Here is a 27,927-nt window from a genome sequence, read left to right on the forward strand (position 1 = left end):
TCAATCTCTCCCATGTCAGAAACATAATAAAAAATTTGTTCTGTCGAAAAGCAGAACGACATGCAAAGCATTGTAGACTTTTTGAGCTGTTAAGAACGGTGTTAAATGATGATAAATGTCCATCTTTTTGGTTTTTTGTGGTCTACAAATCCTCCCGCGCATGATTTTCACTATCGAGAGGTCGGTCAAAGTTTACCCTTATCTGACTCTCCTTTTCAAATACCATCCTTTCTTCCTTAACTTAAGTATAATCTATTATACAACTTAGTTTCGCCACAATTTTGATGGCCGCATGCAAATTATGTCGCCTGATAGTTCAGCCGCATTTTTTCTTAGTGGTATGTTTCCCTAACTCCGTTTTCGGATGTCCTTCAAAGTGAGATACTGGAAAACTTTTTCATTAAGATCTCTTGGTCAGAACATTATATACTTATCATACTTGTAGAATCATCCTCAACCAATGCGTCGATTAAGGAATACTAACGATCAAAAGCCCCTTTGTCACTAATGCAAATCGATGACACTTTTATGCCAATCACTAAGCTCTAAATTTGCAACTTCCAATGATCAGCAATTTGGTTTTCATGTTGTGGGAAACGCGATGCCTTTGAAAATACTGGTATGAACTTTCGCCACACTCAGCTACTAAGAAATTGGTTTCTCAGTAAAAAAGAAGGATCTGTGTACTGCTAATGAGAAGGTATACTATGTACTTATATATAATTGTTACTAGATTTGATTCTCAACGAGAAGTTCTTGTGCCAGAAAGAGGAAAATTCCTTCTTGGAAATAATTACAGACACAGGACTGATTCATAAAAGTCAAACTCATAAGTGTACCAAATTCCGTGAATCCCCATTGTCGACACTCTTTTATGAGAATTTGCTTTTCTATGGAATGCTATCTCTTAGTTCATAATTTTGAAGTTTTGATTTCAGTTATAGCTCCTACTAACATATGTATGTTCTTGATAAAAATATATACATATGTAACCAACCCTAAAATATTTCTCAAAATATATCTAAGCAATAAACCAAACTCACCCTAGAATTTTAGCGAGAACTGTTAGCACGCTGCTATTCTGTATTTCATTTTCTTTTCTGTTCGATTATTTAATTTCTTCGAAAAAAATGTTAATCAAAATTTGATGGGCAAATTTTGAAAACAATCTTAATCTAAAAAATTTACGAAATCTTCGGCACAAAGCTTCGCAATTGCAGCATTGAGTATGTTGAAACACCTAACAGTCGAGTGCAAGTGCAATTCACCATAGTCTATACAAGAACCTATTGTAAGTTTATGATCGACCAAAAAACGCATGAACAAAATTTTGAATCTTTCGAGAATAATTTAAAGAACTTGAAGAGTACAAACTTGCAACTTGCCTTGCTTTCTCATTTTAGCCAACTGGAATTGGATTTGAACTCAAAACAAAAGAGGATCAATCTATTTTTTTTTAATTTAGAAAACAGTCATATCTATATCTTTAATGTGCAAGTGTGCAGTGTGAAAACAGTAGTGGAACGCGCATATTGAAATGAGAAAAATATAAATCACGCAAATTTTATATCATTTTTTATAAATTTTCCTTTTACTTTTCGGTAATTGTTTTGAATATACTATCCGAATACTTACAATAATAGCAACAGAAGTAGAACTACGAAAAGATACACTTCCCTACAACTCAAATCACCTGCATAGACCGGGATTACCAAAAATCTAACTTTAACATGGCGTCGAAAATCAGTTTCAATGTTTTGCATCCCACCTTCTTCAAAATGATGCATACTATGATACGCACTTGAAATTTTATAGATCTGAATAATTCAAATCTATGGACGACTTAACTTGCGATTGTAATCATTTCGATCAATCTATTATTATCAATCTTTGGATATATGTGAACATCTTTGTTAACACTCTTAGTTATACCCACTAACCCAATCAACTCACATTTTGAACTCTTATTGTTACAATATCAGCAGCCCTTTAGGCTTGCAACGAGAGCACTCATAACACAGGATATCCTGGCTTTTTGAGCAACCTCGCTCGGCTTCTCGTTGCGAATACGCAGGAAATCTGGGTAGCTTTCTTGTAAGTAATATAATTTCAAAGCCCAAATTAGAGTAAAATCAGAATGAATTCGCCTGCCAGTCGATTCCCGAACGTGACGTTTGAACTATGGATAGAGCACCGGCCCAACCCCGTTTTGGTGACAAATATCGTGGTGGAACCAAATGGGAATTCACTCCCAACACAAACAAAACTCTTTCCTAAGTAACTGATTGTCAGATGAGCTTACTGTTCCAGAAAAAAGGTGGTTTGAGCTAAGAATCACGGAGGCAAGTAGGTCTCCTGAACTTTCTATCTATCATGGGGGCTTAACTACAACTCATACGTGGTGAATTGGTGGAAGGATGAGTAATTGTGCTTAGGTATCACTTTGCTAAACATTTCCAGATCATGTTGGGTCACCAAAGAACGCTTCCACAGCGGTCATTACCATATTATTATCACCAAAGTTCGAGAAAAATAGATAAAACCGCTGAGGAATCAATCTGGTATATGACATGAAGCCTGATTTACAAAAGACGACTTCAGTTTTGTATAGTGGTATATGTCTGTTAAAAAAGCATCCGAGCCCCAAATTCATCTGGGCTCTTCTCCTTAACAATTTTCCTTAATTTTGATATTCGCTCTGCACAGAGGAAAGTCGCTTCCTGCACTCTATGTAATGGAGAGAATGGCTGATAGTGAAAGCTTACAAACCATCGACTGATGCTTAGTGTCTGGATCAAAGTGATAGATCCAAGCCTTGCCAATGATCATGAACCGAGACGAAAATCAGGTCTCGACAAATATCACATCGGAACGGTCAAGCCACTTTTTCTTTTGTTTTTCATGTGAAGCTGATTGGTAATAATTCTTTGAATGATAAATAAAATAAAATAAAATCTGGTGAGCTCCGAATCTTAGAACTAGCCCCTGGAATCCACCAAAGACAATAACTTGTTTACTCTACAGTTAAAAAATTATTTCAGGTCGCCAAAACGTGGTTTACCTAGTGTTTATTGCCTGGTTCTAGCTTCCTAATTTCGGTTTTGTCGTGGGACAACTAAATCTTTCTTGATTTAGCACAGATAGTGCGCGTGCATAATCTAGAGTAAGCAACTGACAACTAGTGCGAGAAGATCCCGCTCCTTAACACACCCAAACAGACGGCGACTGCGTCCGCTGACAATGAGTGACGATCGGAACTCCACAGACTCACTTTACTCAGAGCTTCTTCAAAATCTTATTGATAATGATAGGAAATTGGCCCGATACCAATACGCTACCACCATCATTCCGACGCTGTCGAATTTGCAAAAAATGTCATTGACGACTATTAGACAGAGGATTTGAAAGATGGCTCCGATCTTGGGAGTTCCTTTGCTCACGGTCCTGGTTAGGAGATTGTCTCTCAAATCTGATTTTGGCAGAAATACTATCCATAGCGTAAAATACTCTTACTTTATTCTGAAAACGGCCTCTTTGATCGTTTTCGTACGAACTTTGTTCAATAGTCCTACGTTCAGTGACGCAGCTAAGATATATGTATCACTTGTGGTTGAATCACACTGATTGCTTTTAGACATGTTCAAAGCTATGTAGAAGCGATATTTCCATAATCTCCTAAAGTAGATGTCTGGGATACGCTCCGACACAAAGGAAGTAATACTGATTGGCTTCAAAAGGAGGATTACGTTCATGACCACGTCTACTGGTCTTCGGTTTGAAAATTACCTGTTTACGTTTTCAGGTGTGTTATATATGCCTTTTTAGATCTCTCTAGATCTTCTTCAACCGCGTACGAACTCTATATTACTACTTTTGCAAGTTAACTGGTATTATGCCGTTCTGACCGAAAGGTATGTATGATGACAAGCTGCTTATTGTCCAGTTCATTTTTGACTTCGGATGAACCATCCGACATTTTCTGGTAGCCACTTGCAAAAAAATGTGCCTTAATTGTTAGCTCCAGACTCTAGCCAGAAAATTCCCTTCAAGAATCATTCGATTTTTTAAGAAAGAATGGGTTCCTATATTCTTCTGGCAGAGTGGCCCAAAAGTGGCAGTGGATAGGTCACACTATAAGAAAAGGCGACGAATCGTTCGTTCCCAGAGTGGTAGACCAGTGGGTCAATCTAGAATCACATAGCGCTGAACAGTATAGAAGGATTTTAGAGCCCTTGGGAAGATCTGAAGAGAAACAAAACGAAGCGGCAAAGCTGGCTTTTAGAAGATATTAGCCACCAGATATGTATACATACTCATAAATGTGATCAGTTAGCGTCTTTCTTTTTATGACGCATCACCCTTTCTTGAGGTTCAGTCATGTAAGGCGACCTGCTACAATAGCGAAGCTGCCAAATTCCAAGATTTCCTCTTTGCTTAGATTTTTCAGCAGGTTATTTGCCAAGAGCAGCAAGACACGTAATCAAGCAATTCTAGAATCACCAAGGCTTTAATAACACGGTAGATTCCCCTTATCTTGGCTGCGAATCTTGATAGTACGTTGGGAAAGTTCGACCCAACTGCAGTAGACTAAATTTCGCACTCGTATCCGTAAGAGGAGAACTCTCTTTACATCTATGACATTTACTTTTGAAATTAGTTCTAAAGATCAAGAAAGGTTCACATTTTTCTGCCAGAACCTTCAAAAAGTAACCCATACGTACAACATGATCATGACGTCCACATAAATTCCATCGAATCCTCCTCTTGAACGACTTAATAGTGTAGTAAACCAACATCAATGGTTGCACTATATACACAAAATCACGATAAAGTCTAATTCGCATACATCCAGAAAGTTTTCCTCAATAGTAACCAAATCGGCCTCAGGCCTCCAGGCTACGTCGTCGTCGACGCCAGTTGAGTCCTTCATTGATCTTCCCTAGCTTCCCCGACGGTGATCCTAAATGAAATTCACCTTCCAGCATGCTTTTGGGAGCCCTGCTGTCATCTATGCGCTGCCCTTTCCAAGTTTGAGTAACTCCATAAAAACGAATGATGTCCCGTAACAAAGAAACTCTTTCGCCAGTCGAGCTCAATCTTCTTCGCAACAAGAAGAACCCAAACGTTATCCGCAACTTCATTTGCCAGTGCTCCTCAGCATCTCTCTGACAACTGCAACTAGTTTGGAAGGATTTCTCCTGCGTCTGTTTAAAGCTGCTGATGAAACCTATTCCACCTTCCAAAAGAGAAAAGGTGTGATCAGCGTCGGCTGCCACTCCATTGCAAACAATACAATCAGGAGATCTTGGCTTTGAACTCTTGTGCAAGTAAGACTAAAAACCTCCAATTGGGATATATAACTTGCGGTTTTATCCAGGGCAGAGGCAACTTATCAGACCACCCTGCCTGTCGGCAATTTCCGCCGTTCCGGCATGGAAGCTTCACAAGCCGTTGTTTTCAGGTTCATCATTGAATTTACAGCAGTATCATCTACAACATCATCAACTCCCCTCCCCCCAACTTCCGATGCTCGTCCTCGTGACGTTCCACGCACAAGGAGAACGCCAGGCTGGTGCGCGACAACAAATAGAGTTAACCAATTCGAACGCTATGAACTGATGGCCATTTACCGAGAAGTCACCCGAAATCCGTCCAAAGACTGTGTTTTCAATGCCAAGAGTACGTCAGGGATGCTTCCTTCGCAGTCTGTGCGCCGAAATATTGGCATGGATCCCGGTTTAAAACTACGAGCCCGGTTCTAGCCGCCATTTCCAGCATACCTTTCTCTCCGGAATGAATCACGTCCCATTCAAGGGGGGAATCCAGACAGAGCCTTGAGCAAGAGCACGAAGTCAAATGCCGTCCCAAATACAGATGGTAGCGGAATAGGATAAGTCGAGATGCCATGTAGCCGGCTCTTTATTCCTCTCACTATAAGCACTAGATCAGCTTTAACCTCCGTAGCGAACTGTGCGTACAACTCGTTAACGCCCCGAACCCGCAGTGTCTACAACGATTTCAACAGACCCACCAGTATTCCTGCAGAGACCACAATTTCGTTGCAAGTCTTCATTTGATGATCAACCTGTGTCGCATCTGCGGCATACTGTCCTCCTGTCGGGTCCCCGGCAAGTTGTGGAAGTGTGTTCATAGTCCAAGTACCTATAACGCTTGCTGAGGGGTATCCGGATTCGTACCCAACATACTGACAATCCAATTTTGATTTTTCCGCTGTTAAGGTGTCTCCTCACATATTGCTCGGCAACGTCCACCACAGCGAGTTCTTGTCTTCCATCGGTTTGATGAACCTATCCGGCGGTCTAGTCCTTCTTCATTTCTTCGTCTTTTCCGTTGTTGATTTACCTTTTATGTCCGCCTTGACTTTGGGAAGACGGTTTTCTAGTGGTATTGTTTAACTTTATCTTTCTTTGGCTGTTTTTTGGGCCCTGAAGACTACTTGGGTGAAGTCTTCTTCAAACGGGCTTGCCTATTTCCGCGTTTTGCTGGGGGATATCTGCAATCCGTTTGAAGCTTACAATGTGCTCAGCGGAAAGCGCGGCTGTTCCCGCTTTTACCGCGTCTTCCGCTGCTGTCCATGTTCAACTGTAGAAGAAAATGTGGTCTAGAATTTCTTCCAGTTCCATCAGTGGGTTTCTCACGTCTTTGCTGACGTTCTTCTGGAGGAGCATTGCCGAACGCGTGCGCATCATCATTGTCGCACATCTTCTGTAAGCTTTCCTCTTCGTCTTTAGCAAGGACAAGCGACTGCCCTCCCAATCGGTTTCTGTCCGAATCTAATTGCTCATGTCTAGCGATTTTCTGTGCGCCTTTTTTCAGAACAGGAACACTGCACGGTACTGGAGTTGCGGTCACCGCACCGGCAGCTTTGCAAGTTTTTCTTCTTGGGCGTCCAGGACTTTCGTCGGTGTTTCAGCCCTTGTTGCTTCTTTCGTTGGACACTGCAGTGAGCGACGCATTTTCGTATTGCATTCAAACGCAGTTAACTCTCCCTCTTTCCCTTCTATTTCATCGATTCTGTGAACTGTGTTGCTTTTGCAATGCGGGCCGCAATAGTCAACAACGGGTGTACCCTCGAAGACAAATCTCCTTCTCCCTGAGGCCTGACCTATGCTTACCTGACCCTGGAACTCATGGTCGAATCAGTTCAGTTCAATGCTTACTACCCGACCAGGGTCCCAAAGGAACCGGCTCCTTATACACTACCTATTACCTTGGCAGATCTAGGATCACATCACCCCATCGACGTCCACCTAGGCCGCAAGTACACTGTCAGCTAGGGGGTTACTTACTCGGGTACGTCACTCCCCATATTGTCAGTGATCCGTTAAAGATCTTGCAATTTTAGAGTTATTCTAGGAGGATCTGTTCTGTACAGGTAACGTTCCAAGTCCCGGGTCTGTATTTCATTCTCTGATGCCGTGGTTATAGTTGTGAATCCTATGCATTATAAGGCTCAACTGTAAATTCCATAACAATATGATTGTGAGCCTAATACACAGTCCCCAATCTGGGGGACTTGCCCGCGTAACTCTGTTTCTCAATGCAGAGTGCCCACCATTCGTCCTCTCTCATCAACTATTACTAGAAGTTACCAAGGTCAGGATATGAGGCTTATATTGTGGAGTACGGGACCTGTTTCGGCCAATTGCCTTGAGAGACATATTACCCTTTGATCCCCCATGCCTGAGAACCTTGAACCCTTGGTTTTCATTGAACATTTCGGAACAGTGAGTAATTAATTTTTTGAATAAATTAGAACCCATTCGACCCTCAACTGTCCTACCTACAAGTACTCTCATATTTTTGTTTACCTTACTTATGAAAACAAAAAGGGAATGTATCCCTATATAAATTAAGTTAATTCTAGAGACTCTCAGACTACAATTCCCAAAGGATGAAATGGGAAACTGGTAACTTCTGCGAATACATTTTGGGTCCTCCTCCTTCCCAGCAATCAAAATTGCATAAAATTTACTTTGCATACAAATCAGTGTCGATTCCCAATAAATATTTCAAATATTTAAACAATCTCGGAAGCTACAGGATTCCTTACGCTTTTAAATCAGAAATCTCATCTGGACGTAACGAAATTATAAATACCGAATATCTCCCAAGGATTCACGGAAGCCCTACAGAAATATATAATTCAGGAAATACCCCAAGTCGGATAATGTGTATGAGCCAATTCCACTGAAATTTGACTTTCAATCTATTATTCATTAAAAATGCTCCTCCGAAGAATAGAAGCAAGGACATGGGTGGATCTTTTGAGTGAATTCATTATTCGCTCAGGAAAGTTACATATTTAGTCAGCCTATGATTAGTAAATTGAAATTTAGAAGGAATGAGGTTTTTCCTGGCTTCATTCCATTTTGATGGAGTCAAGTTTAGAATTAAAGGAAATTTTTCCTTCTGCAACAGATGATTTGTGCCGATAATTATAGAAGGTCTCTAGTGGATTCCGGACTAATTGGATTTGATCCAACGCTACGATGAAGCTCGAGGAATTAAAAACAAAAGAGAAAGTTACTTTAGGGTGAGATTTTAGGAATGTTTTGGTTGAAAGATGAAGTCAATAATTTTTCATTAAGGGGGTCATCCCGTGTGTCGGATTCGCGGAATCGAATATTTTTTTTTTGGCATCAATTATATCTAGATATAGTTTAGAATATATGGGCAAAGTGATTTTTTGATATTCGGACCCGTTCGGAAATTATAGTGTTAGACACGTGATAAGTCACATCATCATCATCAACGGCGCACCAACCGGTATCCGGTCTAGGTCTGCCTCAGCGGTTTCGAGCGGAATAATCTTTGTAAGCTGAAATAGTCTCTGTTGGCTGACAACAACTGTGCACGGGTTTCATCATCGTAGTTGTTATCGTTTGTGATTTTCGACCCTAGATAGGAGAAATTGTCAACGGTCTCAAAGTTGTATTCTCCTATCCTTATTCTTCTTCGTGTTTGACCAGTGCGGTTCGATGTTGTTGGTTGATTCGTCTTCGATGCTGACGTTGTCACCATATATTTTGTCTTGCCTTCATTGATGTGCAGCCCAAGATCTCGCGCCGCCTGCTCGATCTGCATGAAGGCAGTTTGTACGTCTCGGGTCGTTCTTCCCATGATGTCGATATCGTCAGTATAGGCCAGTAGTTGGGTGGACTTGAAGAGGATCGTACCTCTTGCATTTACCTCAGCATCACGCATGATATGACATCCCCTTGTCGTAGACCGTTGTTGATGTCGAATGGTCTTGAGAGTGATCCTGCTGCTTTTATCTGGCTTGGCACATTGGTCAGGGTCAGCCTAGTCAGTCTTATTGATTTCGTCGGGATACCGAATTCTCTCATGGCCATGTACAGTTTTACCCTGGCTATGCTATCATAGACGGCTTTAAAGTCGATGAACAGATGGTGCAACTGTTGTCCATATTCCAACAGTTTTTCCATCGCTTGCCGCAGAGAGAAAATCTGGTCTGTTGCTGATTTGCCTGGAGTGAAGCCTCTTTGGTATGGGCCAATGATGTTCTGGGCGTATGGGGCTATCCGGCCTAGCAAGATAGCGGAGAATATCTTATAGATGGTACTCAGCAACGTGATACCTCTATAATTGCTGCACTGTATGATATCTCCCTTTTTATGTATGAGACAGATAATGCCTCGGTGCCAATTGTCAGGCATTGATTCGCTGTCCCATACCTTGAGCACAAGTTGATGAACCACTTGGTGTAACTGGTCGCCTCCATATTTAACCAATTCGGCTGTAATTCCATCGGCTCCTGGCTACTTATGATTTTTTAGCCGATGAATTGCACGGACTGTTTCTCCTAAACTTGGTGGTGGCAGTATTTGTCCGTGGTCTTCAGTTGGCGGGACCTCCAACTCGCCGAAGTTCTGGTTGTTCAGTAGCTCATCAAAGTACTCAACCCATCGCTCTCATATGCCCATTCTGTCGGAAATCAGATTTCCCTCTTTGTCTCAGCAGGATGAGCATCGAGGTGTATAAGGCTTCATCCTGCTGACTTGTTGGTAAAACTTCCGCGCCTGGTGCGGTTGCTCCCTGTACTTTTCGAGTTCAGAGACTTGTCGGTTCTCCCAGGCTTCCTTTTTCCGTCTGTGAAGTCGCTTCTCCGCTCGACGGAGTTCGTGATAAGTCTCTGCGCGTGCCCGCGTTCTTTGAGAATGCAACATTACTCGGTATGCGGCATTCTTCCGTTCAGTTGCTAGCTTACATTCATCGTCAAACCAGCCGTTCCGACTCCTTTTGCGGCTGGGGCCAAGTATGTTTGTGGCCGTATCCATGATAACGTTCTTCAGGTGATTGTGAAGACTATTTGTTGATGCTTCATCTCCAGGTCCTCTGTTGATTGCAGTTATTGCGGCATCCATTTCCCTCTTATAGGTGTCGCGGAGGGTTGTGTTCTGGATGGCTTCAGTGTTCACTCTCACCTGATTTTCAGAGGGGATTCTAGGTGGTATTGTTATTCGACCTCGGAGCACCATGCCAACGAGATAGTGATCCGAGTCTATATTGGCCCCCCTATATGTTCTGATATTCATCAAGGCTGAGAGGTGGCGGCGTTCGATCAACACGTGGTCAATTTGGTTGAAAGTGGCCCCTCTGGAGAGGCCCACGTATGTCTGTGGACCGCTTTCCGCGCAAACCAGGTACTCCCAACAACCATTTCGTGTGACCCTGCTAATTGGATAATCCACAGTCCGTTATCATTTGTTTTTTCGTGTAAGTTATGGGAGCCAACGTATCGCCTGAATACTGGCTCCTTCCTTACTTGGCTGTTAAAATCCCCAAGTATGATTTTGATATCATATCTGGGACAGGCTTCGAGCGTTCGTTCTACTGCCTCGTAGAAGGTATCCTTCTCCGACTCTGCAGTCTCCTCTGTAGAAGCGTGAACGTTAATGTGGCTTATAAGTCACATGCTAGATTTATGTTGATCGCCGTAATAAATCCGATCCGAATGACTTCGCTAAACGGACAAAAATTGAAGCCAAGGCTGTACATGTGTTTCGTCAAGAAACCTAAGGTTTATGGATTCGGTATAGCAGATTAAGGGTCAGTTAAGGTTTTATGGCTAAAAATCGCATTATACTTTTTAAATGCGTTTTTCTCGAAACCGCATGTTGAAAACCGGCTGCCACAATAGCCCAAAATCTATCCAACGAAATTCTTTGAAATTTTCACGACTTATTCAGAACATATTTCTACGGTCCGCAAACTAGGATAATTGCAATTCGTTCAGTAGTTTTTTTTTTATTCATTGAAGAAGCCGTGAAAAAACACCAAAATTCACAAAAAGAGTTTAACATGGCACCAAAAATTTAGCTTTTAATATTTTTTTATAATCCTAGTTTGCGGACTGTAGTTAAGTCTGTACGTTAAAATGCTGTTCATTTTTTTCCTGGAGATGATCACAGCGCCATCTAACGTGGCAGCAGGAATACTCCTTTTTTTGGAGATGGGTGTATAAATTGTTCTGTATTTCAATAACCAACTATGTGATCGGGGTGGAAAAATTACTGTGCATACTCAAGATATTAGTAAATCCATGGTGAAAAATTTATATTTGTATCTTTATCTAGTTCTTCACAAAAAATTTGTAAAAAAAGCCAAAAAACGGCCTTCACACCGGATGACCCCCTTAAATTAGTATTGCTGGGAATTACCCGCTATGGACTGGTTTTCTAAGGATAAATATTTTTTTGTGCCACTGAATTCATTCAAAAGGATTCAAAGAAATATACCAACACGTGTTTTTTTTTGGAGGTAGATGATAGGCTTCGCCATTTGTATTTAATTTTCATTCCGTCTCCAATTGAAAGCACAAAATATATCCTGGAACTCAATGGACCCAGCGGAGATGTTTCCTAAATATAACATTTCCTTTCTAATTTTTCCTTTCGTTTTTCGCATGAAAACACACCTGGAGGTTCACAAGTTCAAAGTGAAATTTCCATTCGCATATCCTTGTTTTATTTAGATTTTACAACCCTTTTTCAATTACCCTCAGGTGCAGCCAGTCACTACCGCATCATTAGCGCCTTTCACATACTAAACACGAGCCGGACCCTTGTGAATGTCTGTTAATTTGCATTCGCACCTCTTTATGGCGCTAGTCTAAATATTTGACCGTTCAAAGTGCATCATAAAATTCACTGCGCGTGGGAAATCAGCCAGGTGCACCTCCCCTAAATTATATATGACCCAAGTCTCTGCAAAACATTGAAACTGATTTTACACTAGGAATGCTATCGACGGCCATGTTTACAAGAATATAACTAACTGAGAACAACAAACAATCGTGAATTAATAAATTATAAGCATGAGTAAAGCAAGCCTTGAGCAGTATAGCCCTAGGAGGGTGGTGGCGATTGCTACCCCCTTCATATTTCGGTCTATGCTCCGTTCTGAACGGTACAATTTATTCATACGATAGACTGTATGCTGTAATTTGCCGGTAGAAGGTGATTAAAATAACAAATTAATCCTCTTTGTTCGCGCCTTGCCCTAGGTTAAACAGAGGCCTAAACACTATTTACCCGATTTAGGATAATTTATCGCCGGGCTCTGTTCAGACCTACACCAAATTTCACATCAACCCCGACTCTCATTTCGAAATATCCTTAAATTCAGTATCGCTAGAACACATTCATTTTAGGAGGAATTGAAACATTTTTAAAGTTTATTTTAAGTAACCAATACAGGTCTAGATATACATCATTAACGACTAACCCTTTGCATTTTATCTGTCAACCGTTACAACATCAAACAACATGGATTCATTCAAAATGAAATTTTTATTAACAGTCATTTAAGGTAAAAGTAAAGATGAAATCAGTCATATCGTGTTTGTTTTCTCTTCATTTAATTACTTCGACATGAAACAATTTACTCCACTTTCATCGTCACTCAAGTGAAATTTCCATCAAAACGAATTTCATTTTTCCACCACTTCTGACTTCTCCATGGTTTTTTGTTTTCATCATTGTTTGTCAAATATGTTGTCTTCTACCCAATTAAAATCCGTTTTTGATTGACATTCCCAGTTTTCAATTTATTCTACTTTTAGATAGGATTTTACGTGGACAGCAATATCGAATTTCCAAATGAAATATTTATTATTAGCTTTTAGTTGCCAAAGTGACGGACATGCACTTAGCGATTCAATTTGGATATGGCTAAGTTGTTGAGGCAATATCGAAACAAAAAAAAACCACTTATTGTGATAATTAATTTATTGTTTTTAATCTTAAATTCAAGTCAAGAAAAAATTAAATTATATTCTAAAACAAAACGTTAAAAAGATACCATATAAAAGCAAGATACTTTGGCGACATCGAAATTTAAATACTTCTCTTGTTGTTACAAAACTGTCATCATAATATATTCTACAAATTCTCAACCATATGTGCTACATTCTCATGTTACTTAAGTTCAGATATGTTAGCGTTACAATTTTTACGCTAACGTTTACCCAGGTCGCCGACATGTCAGTCTCATGTCAGACCGTCAGCTGTTTCTACGGCCATTGAATGCAGCAGTGGAGGCGAATTCATGTTGGCACTTAGGTTCGCGCCTCCGATGTGCCGCCACAATACTGTAAATATATCTAATCCACTTCTAACATAGAATACCTCTACGAATATAAGTCCCCAACATTTTAATAAAATTATTTTAATAATCCAAAAAATATAGCAAATCTTAAGTTTATCTTCTAAGTGCTACTAAGTCCATCTCAATCGTCTCGAATCGCCGACCGAATCTTATCAATAACTTTTCCCCTCAGTAAGTGTTGAGAGCGCATGGCTGAAAGGTAGAGCCCCAAACTCTGACTACCATTGCCCTAAGTTCACATTCTCAATAGTTTTTTAAATATTGTGAATTATTTCAGATTTTTCGGTTGACGTGATTCTGAGAACTAGATCTGTTGCACTTTTTGGAGATCATATTTACAGGCCTCACTCCCCTTAATACAGCCAGCATCAAAAATAGCTTTGAAAAGTACTAATCAAGCCCTTACATTTGATACCCCACATAACCATATTCTGTGAAAAAATAATTTACGCATGTATGGAAGCCACCTTTAAACTCGGTGCAAAATGGTACCATCCGTTGTATGTAAACAAATTTACAGACTCAACGTTCTCACTAAATTTCGTGAGAATTGGTTCAGTCGTTTCCTAGTAAATTGGGTCTGACTGACTGACGGACAGACAGAGCTGTTGAATTCCCCTGCACTAACCAAGCTGGAAAATATGAGTCCAACGTTTTAGACGCTTTAGAGCAAAAAAAATTGAAAAGTAAAACTCGAAAAAATAAGAAGAAAAAGGAACCAAAAGGACCCCTTTTCAGGTCTAAAACTATTAACTTTCATCACAATTTTATATTTGACCCAAAAGAATCGTGTCGTCGAGTACCAGGAATTGAAAATGTCTCCAAAAAGGGCAAGGAAACCGATCTCTGTAGTAATCCATGGGTTGTTCGGAATACTTCAAACGTAGCTGGGAAATTGGCTGGGCGAATTGTATTTATTTGTGGTTCCTTTGTGTGTATTCGTTTCGTGTTCAAATATTTCCGGTAATATAAAAACCTCTTTTATAAAATTGAATTTCAATATTCAATTTGCAAAATTTCGTAACACTTCTTCTTTCTCTTCAGCCTTTGTCCCGTTCACAAGCGGGGTCGGCTCACCGTGATCGATTTCGCCATTTGATTCTATCGAATGCCAGATCTGGGTGCAATCTCCAGGCTTTTAAATCCCCATCCAGCGTATCAAGCCACCGTTTTTTCTGCCTGCTTTTTGGTCGTTTACCATCGACTTCGAAGCCCAAACCAATCTTGGCAAATTAATTCTCGTTAGCACAGATTGCGTGACCATACCATCGAAGAGGCCTCCCTCGCAGTTCATCCTGATTGCGTTAATGCGTGAAGCAATGTCATAGCGCGGTTCTTCATTGGCTGATAGATCTCCAGTCAATGCTATCTGCCAATCGTGAACTTCATTATGCTCCTTACATAGGAAAACACAAAACCTTTTATACCTGAAGCGTCAAGCTTGCGGTTTCCTGACTTTTTAAACAAATACAATTAAACCTCGATCGTGAAGGGCAACCCTAAACTCATCGATGGAGAACCTGAGCCTAGATTCAGATTCTCCACTTACTCCGGTGGGAACCAATATAATTGGGACCCAGTCCTTCACGGATGAGTCGAAGCAGGCGCCTTCTCTCAGCACTCCTGACCCCAGGCTCCAATCGGCGCCATCTGCTGAGGCTAACGTCTTGCCCACGGGTAAGAACAGCCAACAGCCTTCGGGCAAATCACAATCCAAGGGCTGTGCCAAGATTGAAGTGGAATGATCGTTCAGGGCACCTGCGGCTAAGGGGAAACCGAAGCGGCAGCGGTCGTCGGACGATCCTAACTTTTCGACACAAAAGGCAGTAAAGAAGGCTCGGCCGGAAACGGCTAGGCCTTTATTTGCAACCAAGACTATCGAAGCCGATGGATGGGTTTGTATGACGACTTTAATCCATCCAGTTACGATACTGAGCAGTACGAACAGCTTAGCTGAAAACTCCTCCTAGTTGTAAGGACTGCATCATCGCAAGGCTTTAAGCTTTGCTTTGAGTCGGTAGGTGTATACCGTAAAATGTAACGGTTAAACTTTGCCGACGAAGACACGAACGAATGGCTCAGGCAGTACTGTTCCTCCCTCAACAATTTGTAGAAGGGGGCGCGATTAACCTGTCTCTGAGCTACCATCCTTAAAAAAGTGCTTCCCCTGGCTTCGAAGAAGAGCAGAATGGTGCTGAGTATCTGGAACATTTTGGTGTGCAGAATAACACTTTCACCTGGATGGTGCTAGACAGCAAAACAGGAGAGAGAACCGATAGGCCGGGAAATTTTCTCACTATCAGCGTTCCCGGTTCGGAAAAAATCGGGCTGCCGGCTCTACTACGGGCTAGGAACCATCACATTACAAGTGTCGGCTCTTAAAACCATTGAAGGGGACGCGCAGCCCTCGGCATCTTCATCCGAAACGAAGATGAGGTGCCACATCTCCCAAATAAATTTGCAGCATTGCAAAGCGACGACTGCACTGCAAGACATTTATATACCTCATACAAGAATCGCGGGTTGTTGGTGGGGTAGTCAGGGGCCTAAACTTCTAATATGCTGACCTGTTGTATGCCAATGGAACTGATCGACCCCGCTCCTCCATGGTAGCCTTAAAAGACTTCCAGGCTAATTTGATTAACGACACCACATCGGCTAAACTAATCATAAAAAGTCAACAGGAAGATAAAGAGACACTATGGTGCTCTGCAGATTCCCCGTACAACGCAGAAGACGTTCCCAGGGGAACATTCATCAGAGCTATCCAATATGCCAAAAGTAAAAGCATGGGGATAATAGCAGGATGTGATGACAACGCTCACCACATATGCTGGGGAAGTTCCAACATCAATGCAAGAAGATCGAGACCACTGGAATATCTAGTAGGAACCGATTTGCAGATCCTTACTTTGGATAATGAGTCCACTTTCAATGTGGTCAGGCGAGAGGTCATCGACATCGCGATGGCATCCCCTGGCATCTTGACTCTGATCGGAGAGTAGAGAGTATCAAACGATATGACGCTCTCGGATCACAGACGCATTGATTTCGTAATGGACATGGATCCACCTCTTTCGAAGAAAACTGTCTACTCAAGATGCCAAAGAAGGGTAAAACACCATGGTGGAACTCGGATTTGCCAAATTAGAGGAAAACGACAAGGATGCTCCTCAATCGTGCTCTGAAATGTGATTCAGACGCTTGCTGGAATTGCTATAAAGAGGCACATAAGGCTCTAAAGAAAACATTTATTGTTGGGCCGCGACAGGGTTCTATATAAAATTCGTATTGGGAGGCAAAGACATATCAGAAATCGATTTATAAATTCAAAAATCACCTAGAAAAGATTTATCTGCAATCTTTAAAACATTTGTAAATTATTAGCAGGCAGTTGATTTGCCCTTAGCAATGGCCCATCCTCCAAAATTCAACATTCAAAAATCGGTGTCAAAAAGTTCCATAGCAAAAAGCTTCCAAACCCATATGCCCCATCGTATGCTATGGAAATTTTCGAAACATCCAACAATCCAAGAATATGCCTTCCAAAGTCATAAAATCCTAAGAACTGACCACAAACAACGGTAAAAACGTTTCGGAGTTGCAAAATTCTTGAGAAACAAACCTTGAAAAATATTCCCAACACCGAGCAAAGAGATTTCAAAGGAACCATGACTGAAGTTCTATGGCTGAGAAAAGCACTTTGACAAAGGAAAAATTCCAAAATTCCCTCTTTTGACTGGATAACCAATAAAATTCTTCCTAATTTGACCGCGCGATTCAAAGAATTTCATCGCAGAAACCGCAAAGTCAAATTCAGGAAGGGTAATTTCTGAGAATATTGTCAAACATTTTTCCTTCCAAATTGTGATTCTAGGAAAACACCTCGTCTGACAATTCAATAAAGTTTAAATAAGTTGGACAAATAGGAGTCCACGATGGTACTTTCATTCCTAAGCCCTCATATTCCTATGGAAGAAATCACATCCAAAAAACCACCCCAGATTTAGGAACTTACGGAAAAATGTTTTGTTGGTCCCGTAGCTGCTTTCCGAAGAACACGATGCGTCAGTCAGTGTCAGTTTGAATGAAATCCTAACCGTCGCGTCCGTTGCGGCTAACCAACATGCTGTATGGCCACATTAGAGTCCAAAAGGAGTCATCAGAGGAAAAAAAGGATGTGGAGACAGGTACGTCGAAAGACGCTTCGGGTGTCCAGTGGCCAAGAACTGTATTGAAATCATTTTCAGTCGGAGACAGGCATTCAAAGGTTATTGCAAGGACCCTTATTCCCATCTTGGGAGACAGCTAGGCAGCCATAGTGCAAGGTAAGAGTGCTAACATTGAACATATAGCTCTTACTATCTCGTTTGCCTTGTTACATATTTTGAGGAGGCGGAAGTACAATAGTCTCACAAGGTAGTAAGCTGAGTGAATGCCTGTATAATGGTCTTAGCCCGCGACTTATGAACTGATGGCCCTTGCTAATTATGAATTATGCTCGAATGGCGCAATCCGGTTCCATCCAATAGCCAGTGAGCCTAACGCCCAAAGCAACCCATCGCGGTACATGCGTTGGTTTCTGGCTACAAGCTAAATAGTGTTCCATTCAGGAAAACTACGAAGAACTTGGGTAATCTGTATTCGGATTTGAACAAGATATCCGGTATCAACATATTCACCAGATATCTCTGAAATGTTATTACATAAGCAGTCGCTAGGCTTTCAAACCACCATCCAGCACATGAAGCCACCGTTGTTGGGGCCGGGCTTTTGATTGTTTTCCATCGATTTCAATGTTCGAACCAATCTTGACAAGTGAATTCTTTTTCCTCCCCCAATTTTCACACGGTCAGTACATGTCGATCGCGGATATCCTCATTTCAAATGTCACCATGCTTGTTATGCCACGTTAATATCTTCGTCTCCATTACCGCGAGACGTCGACAACACTCAAAACCATAGTGGGAAACAAGGTAGACAATTTCGTAACGTAGTTCACCGTTGGTCCAAGATATTTGAATGACTCAGAACAGGTCATTACCCCTAACAGTGATGGTGCCTGTTTCATTGGGATCGGTCAACAATAATTCTAAAAGGTTCTTCCCATCCCAGGTCTCCTAGGTGAAAGTCAGGTATCCACCCTGGATATGATTTAATAGTGATCGTTGGTGCAACAATCCAATTCGATCCGGGCCTTGAAGTGTGTTAGAGCAGTTCATTGAAGATCGTAACGTAAGGCAATGTGGTCGGCATGCGCTCGTGCGAGATTATTACCCTGATTTGATTCAAGTACACAATCACAGCTGAGTCGACTGGTATCCGATGTCAAATCACGATACGCACGAATGACAGTGCACATCACTGAGATTGTTAAATCATATCTAAAAAAATTCATAAAGGTGTTCACCCCTCTTTGTTCTTGGCACTTTCCCTCGAACTTAAGTAGTTAAGCGCGAACCGAGCGTCACCCGGAAAATAGGCAATTTGTTCTAAGTAGTTCAGCAACTTTGATTTGCTCCTGTTCTTTTGACGCATGCTACCCCTAACTCTCTGGAATTACAGTGTTCAGTGGTAGTACTTGAATTTTGGACTTGGCTTGCCAGAGGACATATCAGATATTAACGTACCTCTTACATATGTTCCCGAGTCCGACTCTCCTCCCGCTAAGGTTTTTGGACCAACACCATGCCAAACTTTCTGTTTTGGTTAATTGTTGCGATTGCAGCTTTACTACGATGAAGGTTTGTCTGGATTATTTTCAAAATTTTTCAGTCATTTACATAGTTAGTCCCTGCCTTCCACCACCGCCATTGTACTTACGATCGATTGCGTTTAATTTTTCATTTTGGAAATTCTCATTCTCAGGATTTTCTTTAGCCCATCAACATCGAAGATATCTTTATTTTTTATCAAGAACACCAAACCACCACCTTCTGGCCTCACTATCATTACCAGCTTCGATATTCATGAAGGAGTGGAGTTTCTTAAACGGTTAAATCTATTCCCTGTTTTTCCCGCTCGTTCTAAAGCCATCTTTCGGTTGTAAGGTTCAGTTTTTTTTTCGGATATGGTTGGCTTGGTTTTTCTTTTTCCTGACCAGTTGACGAGCGTAGGGACGTCAGTTCACGACGAGCTGTACATAGTTTTAGGATTTTCGATTTTTTTTGTATAGTTCATATGTCGTCCCACGAGTACAACGTTAATTGATGGTTCACCTGTCCAGTGACCCCCGTAGACAAGTAATGCTTATTGCTCTACTCGCGAACTTAACCGCCCGGTCCTCAGTGTCTTTCTTTCTTCTTGGCCAATTGGAAAATTTATAAGAATGCCAACCGGGAAACAAAGAAAGCGATCGCTGCCGAGCCCAGCGGACTATTACAAAAATCGCACACAGGATATCGAACACTTATGTTGGATTAATGACAAGAACGGTACTCTGCTTACTAACCGTCGAGCCCCAACGGATAGATGGCGAGAATACTTCGAGCAGATTTCAACTGAGGAATTCGCTCATCCTCCACTTCCACAATCATTGTCGACATTTGGAGCAGTTCCACCTGTCAGCGAACTACCGAGAGACGCTGTAATCATTTTGGTTTGCCGGTCGTGATTCAGTAGGCGAATGCTCCAAAGGCCTAATCAGGGCGATCAGACCCGAGTCTGCAGTGGCAAATTGGTCACGGAACCTTACCAGTGGTATACTGGTACCATGGGAATCGGGAAAGCCCCTGGACTCACATACTCCTTTTTTATGTGAGGACAGCTCGGTTATTTGCGGTTGGCCCCCATAGTGGGAGTTTTATGGTGGTTGTGGTTATGCTCAAGCGAGAAGAGACCTTCGAGCCTCGACGTGGTGTTGCGTGCGGGTGCCGTACTCCATAGTTCGGTAGAGATTTAAGTAATTCGTGCATCCACCAGTATGAATGCTAAGCCATGCACTTGGTATAGACTGGCACCGTTGTTGCTTGTCTCAGCGAGCCTCTGATTGTGGTCACAAAATTAATCCGTGTCTGAAGAGGACCGTAGGATTAAGTCTCACGACAGGTGCCTACGTAAAACACCATGGGCTTCACTGTCAGCGCAACTAACCCGTTGGGGAGTTCCGTTCCCACGTACTCGGGGAGGGCGATCAGACCCAAGTCTGCAAGGGACTCATCTGAAGTGGCTCTTCCACGAAGCCTCACCGGAGGTTATCTGGTACCATGGGAACCAGGATGGCCCTCTGAGAGGCATATGCTCCAAGAGAATTCCTGGAGGATGTGGAGTTTTATGGTGGTAGTGGTTATGCCTACATCGCGAGCAGAGCTCCTCGGAGCTCGAGCGTGAAGTTGCGCTGTACAACTCGGATGCCGTACTCCTTAGTTGCGGCAGAGGCGTTAGGAAGGCCTCGCATCCACTGGTATGAATGCTGAGTCTGCACTCAGTATAAACCAGGACCGCTGTGCTTGCATGGCGGGGCTCTGATTGTGGTCTCAAAATCAATCCGTGTCCGAAGAGGACCGTGGGATTATGCCTTCACGGCAGGTACTCATGTTAACTTTCATGTCAGTGCAACTGAAGTCGAGGAAGCAATAAAACGAATGAAATCGGTGAAAGCCACAGCACCTGACGACATCGCAAAAAAGATAGGTAGTCCAGAAGAATGTTCAAATCACCGTCCGATCCGGTTTCTTTCCCATAGATCCTCAAGATTTTGGAAGGCATCCTTCACAGCCGTATTCCCAAAATGGTTCAAGTAACCGTGAATCAAGCCGGGTTTGTCAAGAACTGTGAAAATACTGACGCAATACTTGCTGCGCGGTTACCCACGGAGAAGCATCACTTTCTTTACATTGCATTTCTGGATCTGAAGAAACCGTTTGATCGTGTGCCACGCGAACTCATCTGGTATGCTCTACGACAACACTTAGTACCAGAAGAACTTGTGCGTTGGGTTCAATTGCTTTATCACAATTCGAAAAGTAAAGTTCGAAGTGTGGTGGGTTTATCAAAACCGCTTCGTTTTTCTGTTTGTGTTCATCACGGTAGCGTCCTCTCAGTTCTTGTTATGAACACCGTCACACGGGACATCCAACGTCCAGTGCCCTATACACTGCTTTATGCAGATGATGTTTTCCTAGAGTACAGGAACCAAAAGTTATCTCGAGCAACTTATTTAAAAGTGGAATGATCGCTTCATGCAACACGGTCTCAGATTGAATCTAAATGAAACTGAATTTTGACGGACGATCCCTAAGAAACAGGAACAATCACTGTCAGCAGCAGTGACCTGAGCGCCTTATCTCGGGCCAATGCCGTCAGCCAATGGAGAACTGCGTTGAGGTTGCTTCACGTATTAATGTAACCTGGATGAAGGGGCATTCCACATCTGATCTTCTTTGTGTCTAAAGTATCAACAAATGTCTCAAATCTAAAATTTATCATAATATCGCCCGTCCTGCCGTTCTTTTTGGTTCTGTGTGTTAGTCGACTATAAAAGATAATGAACGGCGTCTTGTAGTAATAAAGACGAAGATGTTACTTTGTATTAATGGCGTGACACGTTTTGATCACATCCGAAATGAGGATAGCCGCAATTGATATGGAGTTGCACCGATCGTGAAAAAATTGCGAGAGAAGTGTCTTCGATGGTATGGTCACGTAATTTGCGCTAACGAGAATTCACTTGCCAAAATTGGTTTGAGCATCGAGGTCGGTGGTAAGCGACCAAAAGACCGGCCGAAATAACGGTGGCTTGACACGTTGAATAGGAATTTAAAAGCCTCGCGATTGCATGCAAATCAGGCTTTTGATAGAAGCAAATGGCAAAACCGATCACGAGCAGCGGCCCCGCTTGTTAACGGGACAAAGGCTGAAGAGAAAGAAGACTCATATTGGTAGAATTCATACTCAAATCGGACGACCATTCTAGACCCTTTGATGCAGTTACCGGTTAGCACATCAACACACACATAAAAACCAATGTTTATACCAGACGTCAAAACTGGTTCGTTAGCATGTGGCATTCCGAAATTTGCTTACCATATTGCTACCTATTTTAGTCATATTTAATGTTAAGCGAAGAACTACTGTCTCAATAGGGTATTTGGCGCATTGGAAATAGTAGTCTTCTTCTTCTTCTTTTTCTTCAGCCTTTGTTCCGTTCACAAGCGGGGTGATCGGTGTCGCCATTTGGCTCTATCGAATGCCTGATCTGGGTGCAATCTCGAGGATTTTATATCCCCATCCAGCGTATCAGGCCACCGTTGTTTCGGCCTCCCTTTTGGTCATATACCATTGACTTCGATGCTCAGACCAATCTTGGCAAGTGAGAGAGGTGGATGGTGCCTGGTATCAACTTAAGTCAACCACCCTTTAATATATCAAGATATTTTTCAACTTTTCAAAGTGATTCCTATCTCCACTTTCAATTGTGTTTAGAGCTTCGACCGATGAGTTATATGTAGAAGAAGAGTTGCTTCCCTGCTCTAGGTACAAATATTTCGCTGTATAAATTTGATTCCTGGTTTTTCAGTGGAGATTGTTACAACTGGGATTGCTCCTACTCCTACTTGGAATTCCCCAGGCCTATAGTCCGCTAATTATTCAACCAATATCGATTAAGAAATAGCGCAAATTACAGGTCGCGCTTTAATCTTTTCAAGTAGATCCCTTCAGCAGCGATAATTTCAGTATCCACCTTGAAAACCCACTGATGTACCGGTGAATTCTGAATACTGGGTTGCCTATCAAACACCTCCTTGCCCCCATGTTGTTTGTCTAACGTTTCAATATCTATTTACCTTATTTAATCAAGTGGATTCGGCACCTAAATTTGATAGCGCAATTCTGTATATTACTTTCGGTATAATTGACAACCTTAATGAAGCATCTTTCAACTACGCAACGACAGCTACCAGACTTAAGAACGATTTTTCAAATATCGTTCGTCTTGAAATCCGAAGCTCTAAAGACCTTTCCACCTCCTGTATATAATATAATGTCATAATATATAATATAATGTCATTTGATGTTTAGTAGCCCATAATACGTCAAATGAGCTCTGCTCAACCCCGGGTCTGGTCACTTTTCACAATTAAAGGAAATATGAGACTGATATAACCATCAAAATATTGGCAAGTGTATGAATAGGTGACATCATTCCAATCTGTTTCTGGAATAATCACACCTGAGTGCATACTCCGCTCCATTGTATCTTCCGATATCTGTCAGCTACTATTATACCCTCTTCATCTTACTATAAATTAATCTTTTTCTTCTCTTCGGAAATGCTTTTCCTTCCTGCCTAGGTTGAAAAAGTTAGTCAGAGGAACAATGGCTATAACTCCGGAATAGTGAAACTTTCTGTATCAAGCATTGCTTTCCATATCCTCAAGACCTTGCCTAAATCTGGCACCACAAAAAAGCTATCTGAGTATATAATTGTAATAACGGAAAAAAATTAGCAGAATGACAATTTTTTGAAGAATACAAAACCGTCCCTTCATTTTTAATACCTACAAATTGGCTGAAGTGAATAAAAATCCTTTCTTTCAGTAGCTACCCCAAAAATGTGTGCTAACCCAACACCTGAAGCGGAGACGGGTAAAAAGCTGATTTAATCCGTAATCTCTTTCAAAACACCTGAATCACATGACTTAAAAAATTCATTCACTCAAAGCAACGAAGAACCTAAACTTATTTTCCCATAAGGAATTTGCAAGGAGTGAACCTTTATTATTTTCATACGGAGCAATAAACCGTTCACTATAGTAGCTGAACAGTTAGGAAACTACAGCGCTCAAGGTATGGATTTCACAGACTCTTTCCACTCCACCGAATATTTTTCTCGACTGAATATCCCATCCCTTATTACACCAGCTTGCGTTCTCTTGCTTCATCCCAAAGGGTATAACCCAAAATATGTAAAGAAATATCAGTTAGCAAATATGTTTATATTGGACTGATTTCACCTCTTCAAATGAATACCTTAAATTCAAAGGATGCCACGTTAAAGCTAACACCACCCCGCCCGAAACTAATATCTACACCCAGTAGTGCGGTGGTCTGCGAAGTATCTGAACTTAAAAATAGGAACAGAATACACAAACACACATCCCCAAACTACAGAAGCTGTCGACCCAAATCACACTCCAGCCCTTAGTGGTACCATCTGCTCTGTTATTCGATTGGGACTTCATTATCAATTTATAAAACATTCTGAATAGGAAAGGGCCAAGGATGGCCGAATCAACCTAAATTGGACCTACGTAACCCATACAAAACTCAGAATTTATGAAGGCTTAGGGATCATTTCGATCAGCATGCTAGTGGCCTGACAGTAAAAGAGGATAAAAGGATTCATTTAATTTAGAAATTCAGATGTTTCATTTTGTGCTTTTGCCTGGAAATGCCCCGTTTTCTCGCGTCAGCAATGATTAATTGAAAGTATTTGTCTTTTGCAATTTGATTTGATACATTTTGTCGTAGCTGAAGTAGTCCATAACAGTGAATTGATTTGGGATACTCGCCTGTTGTTGGGATAATTAAATTGTTTAACTTTTTTCATTGACTTTTTTTGCTTCTCAAGTTCATTCAGATTCGTAACAGAGTCGGGGAAAATGAAGCCCCAGAGTTTCAAGACAAGACTGACTAAAGTTCAATGCAGGGATTAATCTGTAATGCCTAATTTAAAATCACTGGTGGTAGGCGGATATCTTTGCCAGTAATTTGAGCAGCCCCCTTTGCTACCCACTGACCCCCACTTATTTCCCGTCGCCAAAAATTTAATTTCTTAAAACATGAAAAATGATGTATGACTAACTGTCAGTTTTTGCCGGAAATACGTTGACAAGGATTCAATATCAGAAATATCCACCTTTAGGCGGCTAACCCACAAACTGCTGCTCCTGTTAGTTGACTTTTATAAGAAGATTTGTATGTTGCTGCTTATAGGCCTTACACGTTACCTGTCGTAAAACATTCCTTCTTCAAAACCGATTTCAGTACTTGTTAACATCGTTCTTTCAGGATGTTCTCGTCGAATTCTCAAACCCGTCGTCATCTTGTGTAGTTGGCTGTATTGTGAACTTGCAAATTGCTAGCTAGTTCCCAGAACTAAGGCATTAAATTTCTATACACTCTCACATGACACAATGGAATCTATGAATATGTCCTTATCCCATGTCCTGGAAAAGAAGATTAAAGAAGGAAGCAAGCCTAATTATGTTCTTGTCCTGTTTGATTTTTACACCCCCCGAAGTTCAAAGGCTGCGCATGCCATTGTAAACGTACGCTCAATAAAAGTGATTCCAACAGAAAACCTTGAAGAATGTACTCGTTCCGCCCTTTTTCCGTTTGAAGACTTTCTGGGATTGGTAAGTTTCTGTTAGAATGTTAGGCTAAAAAGCGCATCTAACCAATGGTGTCACGCTTTGCCAAAATGTGTCTTATTCAGGACCAGGGAGCCAAATTAAATATAATTTTGCTCTCTTGCATGCCACTTGTCGAATGCCTCTGCATCTCAAGCTAGACCCATGACCCTTCCTGTCAAATTGGCGATAGAGCTGACTTGCCGAAAGCGATATGCTCTAAAAGACCATCGACAAATATTCCTTTCAAAATGCTTAAATTCAAAATAATAAAATACCATTTGAGGTTGACGTTAGCAGTCAGTTTCAAATGTCTGTTCCGAATTCTACCCAAATCCTTTTGCTCTCAAACCCCCGCGTTTCCTCCTTGGTAAATGAAGGTATCTTGTCAATTGGGGAGTTGTCAACTACGCTTCTGCTTTGGTTCTTCCATTTATCACTTAGGCGTTTCACTCCTGCGTTAATATTTTTTTAATATTCCATCAATTCTTTATGAGTGATCCCCCGAGCATCATCTCTTTTACTGCAAATGCACGAGTATTGATCTATGAACTACATATAGTAGTTTCCCTTTTGACTCCCGCGGCGTATATCTACTGGCGAAACGCATAGCTCCTTTCATTGGTCACCTCATGACTTTGAGAATTCTCTTCGAAGAATCTGGTATGGGCTTAATTTCCTTAGTCAAGTTTTCCACTTATGATGCGGTACTACCTTGGTGACAAACACAATATGCTGCGATGAAAGGGCATCCAAAAATCTCAATTTTCTGCTAGATAATGCGTTGAAGTCTTCTGCGATAGTTATAGGAAAAAAAAGTTGTCCGTATTCTTCAATTGTTAGGTTTGGTATGTGGGATAATATCTGCCGACATAGACAACGTTAACACGCGCCCTCATGAATCGCCAGCAGAAATTGTGGCACCTTCTTCAACCGGATGTTTTCTAGTTGTCCAAATTGCAACGTTTTCACTTTTGGCAATAGTTCGTACGGGGCTGCCTTACCTTGTATTTACTTCGCTGATAGTGAACACATCCGCACCGAATGCCTACACGGGGAGGTTTTACGCGGCACCGCCATGGTTACTTGGATAAACTTAGATTGTTTTTTTGTTTGCATTGTTTCCATCATCTAAACCAGTAGCTAGTATTCAGCCCTTTGTCGAAAACTCTAGGAGTTAATTGCCTATTGGTTGCTTCAATTTTTGCAAGATTTTAACGAAACAAAGGTTTCCCATTCTCTCGATGATTTATTTCATATTTTGAATTGAAAAGTGTAAAAAAAATCATGTTGCTAACTTTGCATAAAATTTAAATCCTTATTGGACACCCAGTCGGATATTGGAGAGTTATTCCACTGATCCAACAGAAATTTCAGCACCCATTACCGCGAGGCAACGTTGATTGTCTTTGTTGCACGATAGAAGGTGACAGGGCGAAGACTGAACAGTAGATTTTACAATTTAAACATTCATTAATGTGCCCATTGCAAAGAGTGCTGCCTCTGGGTCGTGCTGACGTGAGGTACTTAAATCATTCAATTCTGGGAACGATCTCTGTATTTCTCAGATCTAGAAATAAACCGTGCTGCAGAAAGCTAAAACCAATCCAAATTTGGACAAATTGTTCAAGATCAATTTTGTGGGAAGGCAGGTCTGACATGACAGTGTTTATGACAAACTCTGCCCTTCCTTCCATATACTCGAACAATTATGCTATTTGCCAATCAGATGGTATTCTATCCTTATTAGTAACCCGTCAAAAGCCTTGCTGAGTTCCGTTGGGTCCCAGTTTCTTTACTTTCGCCAGGTTCTGTTTCTTTCATTCGCCGGAATGAACGCTGATAGCGCTGATGTCGATAGTGGCATTGGCTATCATTGTGTCTAAGAAACTTACGATAGAAAAGTTTTCTTCACGCAAAA

The 27,927-nt window shown here is 41.5% G+C and overlaps 1 protein-coding gene across 11 annotated transcripts in view; it reads left to right on the forward strand.

Annotated features, from left to right (window-relative positions):
* LOC119658317 (fasciclin-1) overlaps positions 1-27,927 on the forward strand; it is a 385,465-nt gene that overhangs the window by 264,720 nt on the left and 92,818 nt on the right. For 6 of the 11 annotated variants that reach the window (XM_038065651.1, XM_038065642.1, XM_038065646.1 and 3 more), the window contains one exon: positions 12,847-12,855. The exons of the other annotated variants lie outside the window; for them this stretch is intronic. In XM_038065651.1, the coding sequence (XP_037921579.1) occupies positions 12,847-12,855 (9 nt within the window). The remainder of the gene's footprint in view (positions 1-12,846; positions 12,856-27,927) is intronic. 11 annotated transcript variants of the gene reach the window in all.

The sequence above is a fragment of the Hermetia illucens genome, chromosome 5 (assembly GCF_905115235.1).
Source record: "Hermetia illucens chromosome 5, iHerIll2.2.curated.20191125, whole genome shotgun sequence".
NCBI lineage: Eukaryota > Metazoa > Arthropoda > Insecta > Diptera > Stratiomyidae > Hermetia > Hermetia illucens.